Source organism: Raphanus sativus, chromosome 5 (assembly GCF_000801105.2).
Source record: "Raphanus sativus cultivar WK10039 chromosome 5, ASM80110v3, whole genome shotgun sequence".
Classification (NCBI taxonomy): domain Eukaryota; kingdom Viridiplantae; phylum Streptophyta; class Magnoliopsida; order Brassicales; family Brassicaceae; genus Raphanus; species Raphanus sativus.
The window spans coordinates 21,551,794-21,568,004 of NC_079515.1; the positions used below are offsets into that span (position 1 = coordinate 21,551,794).

General features: G+C 33.0%; 1 protein-coding gene across 1 annotated transcript; it reads right to left on the reverse strand.

The window, feature by feature from the left end:
* Positions 1-1,484: 1,484 nt before the first annotated feature.
* LOC108859844 (transcription repressor OFP12-like) lies at positions 1,485-2,441 on the reverse strand. Its single transcript, XM_018633752.2, has one exon. It carries the CDS (start codon positions 2,322-2,324, stop codon positions 1,635-1,637), a length of 690 nt encoding a protein of 229 aa, XP_018489254.1. The 5' UTR covers positions 2,325-2,441; the 3' UTR covers positions 1,485-1,634.
* Between the last annotated feature and the right edge of the window lie 13,770 nt (positions 2,442-16,211).

Here is a 16,211-nt window from a genome sequence, read left to right on the forward strand (position 1 = left end):
ATTTTTTGTGTTCACTCTCTAATTTCTATCTTCCAATATAACAAGTAAAATCCAGACAATCAATTTATATATTCATGGTTAACCATAGCTGTTTTTGGTTTTATAATGCAATATAATAAGTAAAATGATACGATCTTTTTACAGAAAAACTATTGTGAAGAACTAACAATTCGTGTATAACCCTGCTCGAAATCGGAGCTGGGCTGTAAATCTTTTTTATGAGTTTTTAATGTTTAAAACTGATATTTTGTGGCATATCTATCTATTTGAGACATAAATAACACGAAATCACACAATAATTTGACGTTTTTGCATGAAAGTAGCTCATAGCCGCCATGGAAATAGCTTGCAGAGTCGAAGCCCTAAAAAAGAAATATGGGAAAGATGATGAAAAATTACAATTATGCCACTTATTAAAAAATTAAATTAAAAAACACAAAATCAGACTTGCTGGAATCGAATATAGCACCTGGTTAATAAAAGCAGCGTATCTTATCACTAGGATATTGGATATCATTAGTTAACATCCGAATACTAACCTATATAAATGTATTGAGCTTAACGAATTTTAAATAAATTACTAAATTTTAAATATGCAAATGTAGATATTTCACTCACAAACATATTCCCAATTTCAGGATATAATACTACTAAAATCAATAAATAAATTTTTAATTTAGAAAATAAAAATTAAATTTATAAAATAAAAACTTTTCTAAATTTAAATAATAAAATTGAATAAGTATGTTTACTTGGTAGAAATAACATATTACAAATTAACTAACATTCATATTATTTTATAATATAGTAAAACGGGGTACAATTGATATTTTTATGATTATAGATTTTTACGGGTTATTTCATCAATCAAAAATATATTAATCAAATAAAAATAGTTTTAATAACTAAATAAATTTGTAAATGTATTCAAAATACTTTAAATAAATCTAATCCATTTAAATTAACCAATATAATTATACAGATTTAAATAAATACCTACTAAGATCTAAAATTAAATAATTTTTAACGGGTTTAGGATTTAAATGGACCGATCAAAAATGAGATGAATTTAAATAAGATATATTTACTATTTAACATCTTAACTAAGCATTTGAGACATCTTTATCGACATAATTACGTGTTGATTATAAGAATGTGTTTATTAACATCTTAAGATTTATACACAAATATTATTATAAAAAACACAAATATAATTAAAAAGAAAAAAACAAATATAAAATTTAATTTAAAGGGCGGGTCAGAATCTAATTTTAAAAGGTAAAACAAAATAAATCAAAGCAACCTAATAGCATGATTATCGGCACGTCCTTCATGCTCGTCCTTCACGTTTACCAAGGAGGACCAAAGCAAAAAAATCTTAAAAAAGGACGTTCTGGTACTCGTCCTTCTTCCTTTTCATGTTTCGTTTGCTTTTTTTTTTATTTTTAGGACTATCAAAATCCTATTGATAATGATGCCCAAACTGCACGCGATCGAGACAAAACCCCAGGCCTCGCTCGATTTTCTCGTATACACAATAATTTATTAACATAAATATTTTTTGTCCTAAAGCGTTAATCCCCAAAAACGTAACATGAGTAGTTTTCTACTACACATCATGAAAATATGTCACGTCAGCTTTTCCGGTGACCGTCCGACAAGAGAGATACAAGAATGTCGGCAAAAGCTTTGATAATGAACTTATGTGTATCTACTGAATTCAGTGAGAGGTAACTGAGTAACAGCTCGTGCAAGAACTCGTTACGGTGAACATCTCCTGCGACTGTAACGGCGTCAAGCATCTCCTGCATCGATCGCCGGAAGTCGTTGTAAGGATCAGGAGATTGCACGTATTGTTTCACGGCGGTTCCTCCGGTGAGAAGCCTAGGAGCAGTAGTATTCGTGCCAGTGGCAGTTTTGCAGTTAAGCAGGGGGCGAAGATCCGGCGAGTCCGTGATTAAGTTGGAACGGCCAGGGGAAGAGAAGAAGAAGCGACGGGAGGCGAGAACGGCGGTTAAGTCCGGAGGGGGAGAGTGATCAGGGGAAAAACTGTAATTATCGGATTCATCCAAGGAGGTGGAGGAGGAAGAAGAATCAGCGGCGGTGGAGATCGAGGCAGTGAGTGTCGTTGTGGAGGAAGGTGCGGCGTCGATGAGGCTCTTGGATATGCGGCGTCCAGCGGCGGCAGAGTCGTTGTAGAGGAGGTTAAAGTTGTTGATGAGAAGAATGGATGGACGGTTGTGATCATCGTCGGAGCCGGCAGAGGGAGATGAGGAGGGATTAGTGAGATTTGATGGGAAGCAATGATGTAAGCTTTTCCACATGATTCTTGGCGTGGTGTTTTTGTTAGAGAGAGACCACAAGAAGATGTATTGAGCAAGTGGATTAGCTAGGTGGACTAATTTGTTTGATAGTATTAGGATGAATCTTGAATGTCTTTATATATCATGTAGGACCATGTTGATAAAAAAAAAACATGTAGCACCATGTTGATAAAAATAAGAACAATACTTAGGTTCACCCTGGGGTAAATTTATAAATTCACTTCTTTCTTTATTTCAATCAAATTGCCAAAAATATTAATATCACACAAAAAATAAATTATAAATTACAAAAAGTAAACTTTAAATCATAAATTCTAAATTCAAACCCTAAATCCAAATTTTAGATCTTAAATTTTAAACTAAACCCTAAACCCAAACCTATACCCTAAACCCAAACTATATACCCTAAATCCTAAATTTAAATTTAAATCTTAGATCCTAAACCCAAACCATAAACCCTAAACCCAAATTCTAAACCCTAAACCCAAACTCTAAACCCTAAATCCTAAACCTTAAACCCAAACTGTAAACCATAAACCCGAACTCTATACCCTAAATGTATTTGAAAATACATTTGATGATCATTAACCCAAAGATATTTGAAAATTTGAGTTTATGATTTACAGCTTGGATTTAAGATTTAGGATTTAGGGTTTAGAATTTGAGTTTAGAGTTTAGAGTTTGGGTTTAGGGTTTATGGTTTGAGTTTAGGGTTTAGGATTTAAATTTAGATTTAAGATTTAGGGTATAGATTTGAATTTAGGGTATAGGTTTGGGTTTAGGGTTTGGTTTAAAATTAAAGATCTAAGATTTAGGTTTAGGATTCGAATTTAGAGTTTATTATTTAAAGTTTACTTCTTTTGTAATTTATAATTTATTTATTTATGTGACATTAATATTTATGGCAATATAATTGAAATAAGGAAAGAAGTGAATTCATAAGTTTATCCGAGGGATGAATCCAAGTATCGTTCTAAAAAAAACATGTAGCACCATGTATTCATTTACATACTTGTTTACTCTACGCATCGTGCCTTGGTGTTAGGGTTAAAACCAAATGATATTAATCTTTATTTCTCCTAGTTATTTTAGATGAAATACAAACTTACAAAAATTACCAATTTTGGTTTGCTAAAGTTAGTTTTTATGTAGGTAACAAAATCCATAGTATGTTGTTGTTTAAATCATAACTAGATTTTGACCCGCGCTTGAAAAACGCGGGTTTGTTTTTGAAATTAAATAAATTGATTTTAAATATTTTTTTTTATAAATATAGTGTATAGCTTTAAACACATTTATCTGGAACCTCGAACTGAATTATACCAAGCTGAAAAGACGAAACTAAAAATTTAAACTGAGTTTCATAAACAACCAAGAATATCATATATATCTGAAACAAAAATGTCGAAACCGAATCGAGAACCAAATGGGTATCTGAATTTTTTAATACAAATTATCTACCTACAAATATTAATCATATTTAATTATTTAATTGCATTTAATTTCTAAATAATAAAATATTTTTAAAATACTATTTATAAACCGAATCATTAAAAACCAAATTACCCGAATATAATTTATTTAAAATGTCAAAAATTATTTGAATTTTCCGATATTTTAATACAAAGAACCCAAATTACCCGATATTTAAACTAAAAATCCAAATTATTCAATATTTTAATCTATTAATTACCCAAAATCAGAATCACACCATAACTGAATTAGATCCAAGTCTTTTTTAAAATTAGCTGATTCCCAACTTTAACTAAACCGAATAAAAAGCAATAGTCCAACTGAAACTAAATTAAATTTTGTAAATACATGAACGGTTCCTAAATTTCTAAAACCAAAATACTCAAACCAAAATCGAATGTTGAAAACTAATAGTGCATTTACATTTAAATGGTGCAAATAAAGCTTTCTAGTTTTACCTATTAATTTAACTCCTTTTAGTGGGTAAATATATGGTTTATAGGTGAATTAAGTATAAGTAATATTTTTATATTCGAGTAAATATGTGGTTTAAGACGAATTAAGATATAAGTAATATTTTTATATTCGATTCGGACCTGGTCGCAGCGGTAGAGCCAATGACCATAGATAATTAAGATTGATTTATGTTCTTCATATAATATTCTATCAGAGGTTCTACCAAGTGATGTGTTTCTAAAAAAATTGGATTTAGTGAAAACCTATTTATTCAAAATATAATAAAATTGGATTTAGTGAAAACCTATATATAGTTGTTGTGTATAAAATGTGTACCGAACAATTCCCCCTTAGGGAATCAATCAATAATAATGTTATTTACACTGGTTAACGGTTAACCGTGGATGGGATTATGTTTGGTATTATCGTACAGGAACCCAATTAGTAATTACGCCAATCAGTATATAAACCAATATCCACTTATTTGATAAATCAGCTGAAATATTTGGTTACTAAATAAGATTGATATTGACTGAGTTATTGTTAAAAAAATATATAGGGGATATATTGTTAGTCTCAATTAAAGGTAAGACTAAAGTATTAATAGTTTAATGAATAAGTGTAACAAACTTGTATAAGTATAAGTAAGCTAAGTTTCAAAAAAAAAAACTTGTATAAGTAGACTTTTTAAAATATTTTTTTTTTAATAGTATAGATTTAAAATATAAAGTGAAAAAAAAAAATTTAAGTTAAAAAAATTATTTATTTTTTTTAACTATGATGGGTTGAGTAAATATAGACACAAACTTAGATTTGAGGTATTAGTAGTCACAGAATTAAATAATATAGGCAGAAATTAATTTATTGGATTAATTAATGTATAATAATAAAACCATTATGTGTTGCTTAATTACATTACCCGGGTATGAAATTGAGAGTGCCCGCACATGGATCAAATACTAACGTATAATAAATTGAGATTAGTGGATCCGCACGTTTCATATAATTCAGTGGTAGTGCATTACTAATGGGAAATCGGCCAAAAAAACACCGAACTTTACAGGAATTGCCAAAACAAACCTGTACTCGAACCTGACCAAAAAAACACCAAACTTTTATTGACTTTTTACATTTATTAAAACACATACCATTGATTTGCCATATTAACACACCGTTAACTGAGAGTTAAGACAGTGTTAACTCACCGTTAATTACTGCCGTTTATTGAAACGACATCGTTTCATCCAACTATTTTGTTTAATTATAGGTTCAAGACGACGTCGTTTAGTTTAATTAAAAATGTTGTTAGGTGGTTTCGAACTCGTGCACTCGAGGTCATTATAGGGGGCTTTTGCCACTGGGCTAGTGGACTTTTCGATATAATATCATACATATTTATTTTTATTGATCTAACGATGTGGTTTAGTTTAGTTTAATTAAAATTGTTGTTAGGTGGTTTCGAACTCGTGCACTCGTGGTCATTATAGGGGGATTTTGCCACTGGACTAGTGGACTTTTCGAAAGAGTACCATAACTATTTGGTTTTATTGATACAACCCCGATGTTTGATCTAAATCAATCTATCGTAACCCTAATTTTCCAAATCGAAATTGAGGATTTTTCAAAGATCCATTGGAGAGTGGTGACAGGAGATGGTGAAGACGATGTTCACAAGAAATGGAAAGGAGGTTGTGATTTTTGGAGGGATGAGGAATTTCGATAACGAAAGTGGTGGTGATGGGAGATCGACGAAGAAGGGAGAAGATGGTGGTGATGGGAGATCGACGCAGAAGGGAGAAGATGGTGGTGATGGGAGATCGAGCTTGAATCGCGAAGTGATGATGATGTTCTCGATTTGGGAATTTAGGGTTTATACCAATCTCAGGGAAAACGGCGTCGTTTTTTTTTTGTTTCATTTAACTCGTATTCGAAGAGAATATAAACAACCATGTTCGTAAATCTATTGCAAAGTCCACTAGCTCAGTGGCAAACACCCTTCCCATTATACTCGAGTGCACGAGTTCGAGCCCATGTAAAACCCATTTTTTGTAATTACGGAGCTATTAGAAACCGACGTCGTTTCGCTCATTTCTCTTTAATCACCCAAAGACATGAAACGACGTCGTATAGTTTAACACCAAGATTTAACGTCGTATAAATTTTCTGTTAACTCAGTTAACGGTGTGTTAATTTGGTAAGTCAATGGTAAGTTTTATAATAAACTTAAAAAGTCAATGAAAGTTCGGTGTTTTTTTGGCCAGCCCATATGTCCAGGTTTGTTTTGGCAATTCCTGCAAAGTTCAGTGTTTGTTTGGCCGATTTCCCAATATAGTATTGGTTTATTAGAATTATATGTAAGACCATTAACTAAATTATTATTATGCCATTAATGAGGGTGCAATAACCTTTTATAAGTAGATTTTTTCACAATGATCCTCTTTTAATAGTATAGATAATATAAAATTATCATGTACTCTAGAAAATAAATCAGAACTATGTTGTAATTTAATAAGTTTTTTTGTGTCTATAGTTTATGTTGAGATTGTTAATCTGAATGGTACGCAGATCTTGAGGAAGCCTACCTGTAAAACTAAAGGACCACAAAACTATTTGTTTCATATTTGAAAGAGGAAAATAAAATTTAATACAGAGGAAGATATTTATATCTTTTTCAATATCTAATATGCTATATAATGATAACTAGAGCTTGACCCGCACACCCGTGCGGGTTTTAATTTTGATTTTTTAAAAACTGATATTTGTTTTTCATAATTAATATCATATATTTTAGATGTGTCATTATATAACTGAATGTATATTGGGTATTTGAATATTTTAGGTTCTTATACATCATTATCGAATTCGAACCAAAACGGAAAATATGATTACTTTTGGTTATTTAATAATTTTTAGGTTATTTTAGTTTAAATAAAAAATATCTGAATCAAAATTGGTAATATAATTATTTTTGGAAAAAATATTTGAAATTTTACATATATTAGTTATTTGAATATTTTTAGGTTCCAATACATCAGAATTGAATTCACTTGGACGAGAAGGATCCAATTTAAAAAACACCAAAAAATTTATAATACTCGAACGAAGCCTAATTTCAAAACTCAAAAATATAATACCTGAAAAACGATTCATACTTGAACGGGGACCCGAAAAACCATATTGCTAACTGTATATTATTATATTTACCTGAATAATTAAAAAGAGTAAAACTACTCTTTTAGTGGTATTGAGGCGTTTTAGTTTAAACGTCATGTGTTTTTCACATATTTATAAATAAATATTGATTTTAAATAAATGTTAGTATATATTTTATAATTTAAATTTATTAAATATTTTTATTATGAAAATTTTAAATACAATATTTCTATAATTTATATTGAGTAATTTTATTTTAGTTTTGAATCGTCAACCATTTCATTAAGATTTTTAATATATGACATGTCCAACCGCACAAATATACTTTATATATTTTTTCATGGACCAAAATTTAAATGCATGACAAAAATGTTATATATACTATTTAAAATTTGGTGCTATATACTTAATTTATATTCTTCAGCATTTAACATATTCGATTTTCATTGGGATATTATTTATATGAAATATATTCATATAAATAAAATAATATATTTACAAATTTATATTCGAGTAACATTAAACTTTATTTCTAGTTTAGCCGAAGGAACATCAAATCGAAGACGTTAGAATCTCGATTCTCGAACATTTTCTTTGGATTGTCATATTATTTGTGAATGGTTATTTGTTAGTGATCGTGTTAACGAAAATTTATATTTAATTGATTGCATAGAGTATCAAAATATGGTAAATTTATTGGTTACCTAGATTATAGAAAATAGTAGTTTTAATTTTAATTAAATAAGGAAATACAATAAATACTTAACATTAGATTTGATAATTAATTCAGTGGCATAGAACTGTAAATATTGTGTAAATTTAAGGGTTATTCTTAATTTGTACTTCAGTTTTAATAGTATAGATGATTCCAGATGATGACAAAATATATAATAATAATAGTAATAATGATTCCAGATTTCATAATAGTACATTACTTTGGATCTTACTATAAAATTTATAAAAAAAATCAGGAAATAGTTCATTTCTGTATATAACTTTTCTCTTCTTTCTACATACTGGAAAGTAAAATAGTGAAGGTCAATAATATGGAAGTGGAAAAGTATATAATAATAGAAACCAAAATAGTGTAATGTTTTATTATCTTTTTGCATTTCCACTTATTCTATAATGGCAAAAACAAAATTCGTGGATGAAGTTACTTCATTTCATATTGATAACTCAAGAAAATTATAGGAGAATTTGCCAAATATAACTCAAAATTTGATTTTAAATGTAAAAATATACCTAAACTTCAATCAAATGTAAAATTAACCTAAAAATATTGCGAAATTACAATCAGTCCCTTATGACCAAACAAAAAACCAGAATTCATTTTTACGAATATAATCCTGAAAAATCTTATGAGTTTCTGTAAGTCTTATGAGTTTCTGTAAGTCTTTTCGAAGACTTTCAGATATATCTTAAAAATAAATTTATAAATTTTATGAAAAATATTTTGCTGGAGAAAAAATTGAAATCATATAATTTTAAACATTTGTAAATGATATAAATTAAGATGTCGTAAAATTAATTGTTTTCAACATAGATGAGTGAATATAGTGAATCATTTTTTTTTACGGTTTGGTAATATATGTTGTACTATTGTATGTTTTCTTAGGGTTAGATTTGAAACTTTAACATTTTTTTTTTGAAAATTAAATTTTAACATATATATGTTTAGTTCTATGTATAGTAAACATTTTAAGTTGAATTTAAGGTTAATGAAGTGTTTAATTAGTTAATTAAGTTTATGGTTTATATTTAGGGTCTAGCGACTTTCACGAAGTCTTCTGATGAATAGTTTTTACGGATTAGACGACTTTGAGGAAGTCTTCTGATGAATAGTATTTACGGGTCAATTTACTTCACTGAAAGTCTTCTGAATCAAATATATTTGATCTAAATGAAAATTTTTGTTTCCATATATAAAGAAAAATTTACACATTATTTTTTCTTTTCAAATGGCTGCAACAAAATGTAAAGTTTCACTCTAAAAATCTTTAACCTCTCTGTAATCTCTTTGAACTTGAAAACACTGAACTTTATATCAAATTCTCATTTTTTGTCATGTCTTTCTCACTCATTTATCTTGTTTTTGCAGGTTATTAACCACATAGTTCTCATCTTCCACTATTTTAAAAGTAGATTTATAAATTTTAGATATATATTTCTTTGTGTTCTATAAAAGTATATTTATTTAATCTTCCACTCATTTTTTTCTGTTTTGAAGCCATTTGAACGTTTTTGGATATGCAGGTTTTCCAGAAATGGGTTTGGATATGCAGGTTTTCCAGGTCTGTAAGAATTTGGTAGACTTTTGGGAAGTCTTTTCAGAAGTCTTCTAAAATATAATGATTTAGAATACTTCCATGAAGTCTTTTTAGAAGACTTTCCTAGAAGTCTTCTCTCATGTCTCATTTTTCATAACAGATTTGAGCGTTTTGGTAAGTTTTCATGTTTGATTTTTCTTCATTTAATAACCTCTTATTGCATAAAACTCTTACTTTTTCCCAAACTAAAATTCTTCAACATCTCTCTAATCTCTTTAAACATGAAAACACCAAACTTTATTTGAATTTTTCATTTTTTGTTTCGTGTCTTTCTATATAATCTATCTTTTTTTGCAGGTTTTTAATCAGATGGTTCTTATCTTCCACTTGTATATGTATTTTTGTGTACTCTATAAAAGTATATCTATCTAATCTTTCACTCATTTTCTTTGTTTTGAAGTTATTTCAAAATTTTCGGATATACAGTTTTTTAGATATGGGTTTGTATATGCATGTCTTTCAGATCCGGAAGACTTCCTAGAAGTCTTCTAAGGGAATCTTCTCCCATGTCTTTTTTTTCATAATAGATCTGAGTGTTTTGGTAAGTTTTCATGTCTAATTTTTTTTTCATTTAGTAATCTCTTGTTGCATAAAACTCTTAACTTTTTCTCAAACTAAAATTCTCCAACTTCTCTCTAATCTCTTTAAACATGAAAACATCAAGATTTATATCAATTTCTCATATCTTTCTTATTAATTTATCTTGTTTTTGCAGGTTTTTATCACATGGTTCTCATCTTCCACTCTTTTAAAGGTAGATCTAAATTTTTTTGGATATGTATTTTTCTGTGTTCTTTAAGGTAGATTTATCTCATCTTACATTTATTTTCTCTTTTTGAAACCATTTAAACATTTTTGAATTTGCAGGTTTTTCATATCTGAGTTAGAATTTAGAAAATTTCTGGGAAGTCTTCTTGGAAGTCTTCTGACATATAATGCGCTAGAAGACTTCCTATAAGTCTTTTGACGAGTCTTCTCTCATATCAAGTGTAGTGCAATCTTGTCTTTACGGAGGATTGATCTATAATAATTTTGTTTGTGGTCTGTTTTGTGATTTGTATGTATACTCTTTTAATTGTGAATTTTTTTTTTTGTAAATTTGAAGAGATATTAATGAAACAATTTGGTAAATATGTTCATTGTCAACAATATTATCTTGCCAAAATTAATTGACATTATTGAGGTTATTGATACAACTTCAATAGTAAACACACAATAACACTAAAAAACTAGTCAAATTTATTACAACTAACACATAAAACTTTTCAAGAAAACTTAGTCAAATTCACAAAAGATCAAACATTACATAAGTTCAAAGATAGAACACTTTCACTAGAAGTTTTCTAGGACATTTTTTGGAAAACTTTTGGAAAACTTTTGGAAAGTCTTCTCGGAAGACTTAAATTTAAAACAGAAAATTGCAATATAAGAGGGAAATTTAAGCAGAAAACTCAAATTTTAAGTGAAAATTGAAATTTCAAATTTCATAAAATTTAAAAAGTATATCCTATGATATAAGAAGACACATTAAAACACATGACTTGATATTATTGAAATTATTTAACACTTTTGAAAGTTAAAAAAAAAACACATCTTAACGTTACTTAACAAATTTACAAAAACTAACGTAGAAGACTTCTTTTAGGAAGTCGTCCATTTGGATCATTTTTGCCATTGAAAATTTACAAAGGAATATTTTCAGAGAAGTCTACTCAACAACAGACTTCTTTGGAAGTCTGTATTAGCTTATTTTGTTAACAAAAATATCTCGAAAATATCAGAAAAGACTTCCCACTAAGTCTTCTAGGATAAACATGATAGTTTTGCATTTGACCGGATTGCGTCAGAAATTTTACTTTTCCTAGATGACTTACAAGGAAGTCGTCCAACATAAAAATAAAACTTCAGTATTTAACTATAGTTGGACGACTTCCATGCAAGTCGTTTCAGGTTACTTTTTCAATTGAAAGATAAAACATAAATTGTCAAACTGTTTGTGTTGGTTTATTCATTGTAACATGTTCAGTATTTATACAATAACAGAGATAGACTTGAGATCCTAAATACAAGGGGATAACATCTATCGATACAAGTCTATCCTTATCTCATGAATATCTATCCTTATCATTAATACTCCCCCTCAAGGTGGTGCGAAGAGATTTCGAACGCCCATCTTGCCAAGTAGATAGTGAAACTGTTGTCTTCCCAACGGCTTAGTCAGTAAATCAGCCAACTGGTCTGTTGTCCGTACATAACGTGTGACAATGGAACCATCTTTAACTGCATCACGAATAAAATGACAATCCACCTCTATATGTTTGGTTCTTTCGTGAAATACCGGGTTGGCGGCAATATGCAGAGCAGCTTGGTTATCACAGTAGAGAGATGTAGGAGATGTTTGTCGAATATCAAGGCTACGCATAAGTTCGATGATCCACTTGAGTTCGCAAAGAGTCATTGCCATGGATCTATACTCGGCTTCAGCTGACGAGCGCGACACAACCTGTTGCTTCTTTGTCTTCCAAGACACAAGTGACCCTCCTAGCATGATGACATAACCAGTGAGAGATCTTCTGGTTAATGGACAAGCAGCCCAATCTGAGTCACAGAAGGCAGAGAGGGTGAGATCGTTCTTTGCGCTTAAGAAAATGCCTTGTCCTGGATCGTTTTTAAGATATCTCACTACTCTGAGAGCTGCTTCCCAATGTCTGAGACGTGGCTTTTGAAGAAACTGAGCCAGTGTGTGAACAGCATAGCTAAGATCAGGTTTTGTTACCGTTAGGTAGACTAGGCGTCCAATGAGTCGTCTGTACTTAGCAGGCTCCGAGTAAAACTCTCGTTTGATTTTGTTCCATTGGTGTGTCGATGGGTTTTGAACCGAGAAGACCACATTCACTGATGATATCAAGTGCATACTTCTGCTGTGAAAGATAAATACCCTCTGTATTCCTTGAAACTTCAATGCCAAGAAAGTATTTTAAGATCCCCAAATCCTTCATGTGAAACTTGCGATTGAGGTACTCTTTGAAGTGAGTGATCAGAGTAGAATCGTTGCCACCGATAATGAGATCATCAACATATACAAGGACATAGATGATGGAAGAACCTTTCTTGAGAGTGAACAGAGAATAATCAGAATAATTCTGTTGGAACCCGAACTCTTTTAGCGCTGTGGACAGTTTGGCGAACCAACATCGCGGAGCCTGGCGTAGACCATAAAGAGATTTTCTTAGTTTGCAGACCTTGTTTGGAGATGATGCTGTGAAGCCGGGTGGGAGTTTCATATAAACTTCATCGTCGAGATCACCGTGAAGGAATGCGTTGTGCACGTCCATTTGAAATAGCTCCCAGCCCTTTGCTGCAGAAATCTCCAAAAGAATTCGAACCGTGGTCATCTTGACTACAGGTGCGAAGGTTTCTTTGTAATCAACTCCCTCCTGTTGTCGATTCCCCAATACAACAAGTCGAGCTTTGAACCGCTCAATAGTTCCATCAGCTCGATACTTGATCTTAAAGACCCATTTACATCCGATGGCCACTTTCCTTGGAGGCAAGTCTGTAACGTCCCATGTGTGGTTCTTGTCAAGTGCGTCAGCCTCCACAATAACGGCATTGTTCCATCTTGGATCACGCATCGCTTCATTATAGCTTATCGGTTCATGTTCCGCAGCGACTTTGGTGAGATAAGCCTGATGCACAGGAGACAAACGATGGAAGGAGACGTAGTTAGTTAAGGGATAAGAACTCTTACTTGAGGACGATAATGGTGAGACTGTAGGTTGAGGAGCGTGATGGGAGTCTTGAACTTGAGCAGCGTATGTAACATAAGGTTTTAGTAGTACTGATGTTTGTTTCTGTCTTCTTCCTCTACCAAGTTCTGTTTCTGCGTTTGGAGCAACAGGTTCTGAGTCAGGTATGGCTGTTGTTGGAGGATCAGTCGTAGCAGTAACTCCCCCTGAGGAAGATTCGACTGGAGTGGCCTGTGACTGTTCTGTTTCATCATCAAAGATAGCAGGATGCGTTAAGGTCAAAACAGCTTGATCTTCCCTTTCAATGTCTGGAGGAGAGTCAATATATGGGAACTTCTCTTCATGGAAAATTACGTCTCTTGAGATGAATGTTTTTTCTGTCGTAAGGTCAAACACCAGCCAACCTTTCTTTCCCATAGGGTAACCGAGGAAAAGACATCTCGTACCGCGTTCGTCAAATTTGTCTCTGTTTCTTGTTATCTTACGAGCAAAACAGAGAGTTCCAAAAGTCCTTATGTTGTCGTAGGAAGGAGCTTTAATCATGGAGTAGTTCGTAAGGAGTCTTGTAATCCAGAAGTTTGTTAGGTGTACGGTTTATAAGGTACGAGGCAGCTAGAACACTTTCTCCCCAAAAACGGATTGGGAGATTGGCTTGAAACAGCAAGGCACGAGCCATATTGAGAATGTGCCTGTGTTTGCGCTCTACTCGGCCGTTCTGCTGCGGTGTTTCGACGCAAGATGACTGATGTATAACGCCTTGTTCAGAGAAGAATCGACGAAGGCATATGAATTCTGATCCATTATCACTTCTAACAACTTTAATTTTCTTGTTAAACTGCCGCTGGACGTAAGCAAAGAAGTTTTTAACTGCCATTGGTGCTTCTTTCTTTTCTAGTAACAGAATTGTCCAGACGGCTCGAGAGTGATCGTCTACTATTGTGAGGAAGTAACGTGAGCCATTTAGAGAAGGGGTTTTGTAAGGTCCCCATAGGTCACAATGGATGAGAGAAAAACTATCATCAGCTTTATTATAACTCTGAGAAAAAACACCACGGGTTTGTTTAGCCCGAACACAAACGTCACAAAACTTTTCTAAAGCTCCTACATTATGAGAAAAACCTCCAATTTCTGATAAACTAGAAAGCACAGCTGATGATGGATGTCCTAAACGGCGATGCCACAATTCTCGTTTTTGGAGTCGTCCAGCAAAACCCGCTATTACACCAGTGTAGTGGTAGACCCCATCACGCTCTTCACCCGCACCAATCAAAGTCCTCGAAGCTAGGTCCTGTATCACACAAAACTTTTTGGTAAATAGCACAAAGCAAGCAATGTCACGTAGTAACTGAGCAACAGAGATGAGAGTAATAGACAAATGCGGCGCATAGAAAACATCTGTGAGTATAAGACGTTGTCCTAAATGTAAGTTGCCGTGTTTTGTTGCCTAAGTGAGGTTGCCATCTGGTAAGGAAATCGGACAAGGTTGTATGGTTGAGACATTGGTGAGCAAGTTGATGTCTCCGGTCATATGGTGAGAGGCGCCGGAGTCAATAATAATATCATACTTGCTGTCTTTACCATACAAGTATAACTTATTTCTCTTACCCGAAAGTTTTTCAGTTGTGCTTTGTTTCTGGCTGTTCACGAAGTTTGCCAGAGACGTCCATTGATCTGGAGTGAAGTTGGGAATACCGTGTGTTTGTGATTCAGATTCACGAGCTGTTGTGTTATTTGCTCGCGAGCCTGAGCCACGACCACCACGTCCTCTTCCCCGCACCATTCTATCTGATCCTCTGCCTCCGTTTGATTTGCTCTTGTCGGTCCACCATTCAGGGAAACCAACGAGCTGAAAGCAAGTAGATGTGTCGTGTCCTGTTCTGCCACAATGTGTACATGCCGTTGCAGGTCGTGTGAACTTTGTCGCTGATGCCTGCTCAGTAGGACGAGAGACCATCTGATGTGAGGATGCTGTTGCAGAGAGACCAAGTGCTGGGGCTCGTTCCTCTTGTGATCGCATTGAGTTCAAGTGTCGTTCCTCTTGAATTATTTGGGAGTACACAGTGTCAAGAGTGATGTCGGTTTGTCTGCTGAGCAGATTTGATCGAGCTGTCCCGAATCGTGAGTTATCTAATCCCATAAGAAATTGATGAACTCGTACTTTCTCTTGACTCTTTTCATATTGTACCATTGAGTTGCATTCAGAATTTCCACAGCAACATGTGAAACCTTTTTCTAAGTCAGATAGGTCGTCCCACATCACTTTGAGTCGGCCGTAGAAGATCTCAACCGTGTCAGCATCTTGTTTGCAGGCTGTTATGTCCGCTAGAAGTTGGTGGATGCGAGTGTCATCGTTGACTGAGAAACGTCGCTGAAGACTCGCCCACATAGCCTTGGCGCTATCGACAAGAGAGATGGAAGGTCGTAGCTTGGGCTCCACATTACTGTATATCCATCCGATGATCATTGCGTTGACCATGTCCCACTTTTCTGCATCTTCAGAATCGCTGGACGGTCGTTTTAGAGTTCCATCGATGAACCCTAGCTTTCGTTTGGCGCGAAGTGAGTTGGTCATCAACTTCGCCCATCGTTCATAGTTTGCACCGTTGAGGAGGATTGGCGTCTGGACTTGCCCCGTGTTATCAGCGGGATGCAAGTAATATGGCGACATCAATTTGTCTTTGGCTGCAACAATAGATTGTTCACCGCTCATGATTCCTTATTGAAAT

Coding starts and splice junctions, on each gene's coding strand:
- LOC108859844 (XM_018633752.2), bottom strand. CDS start 2,324: ATGTGGAAAAGCTTACATCATTGCTTCCCATCAAATCTCACTAATCCC.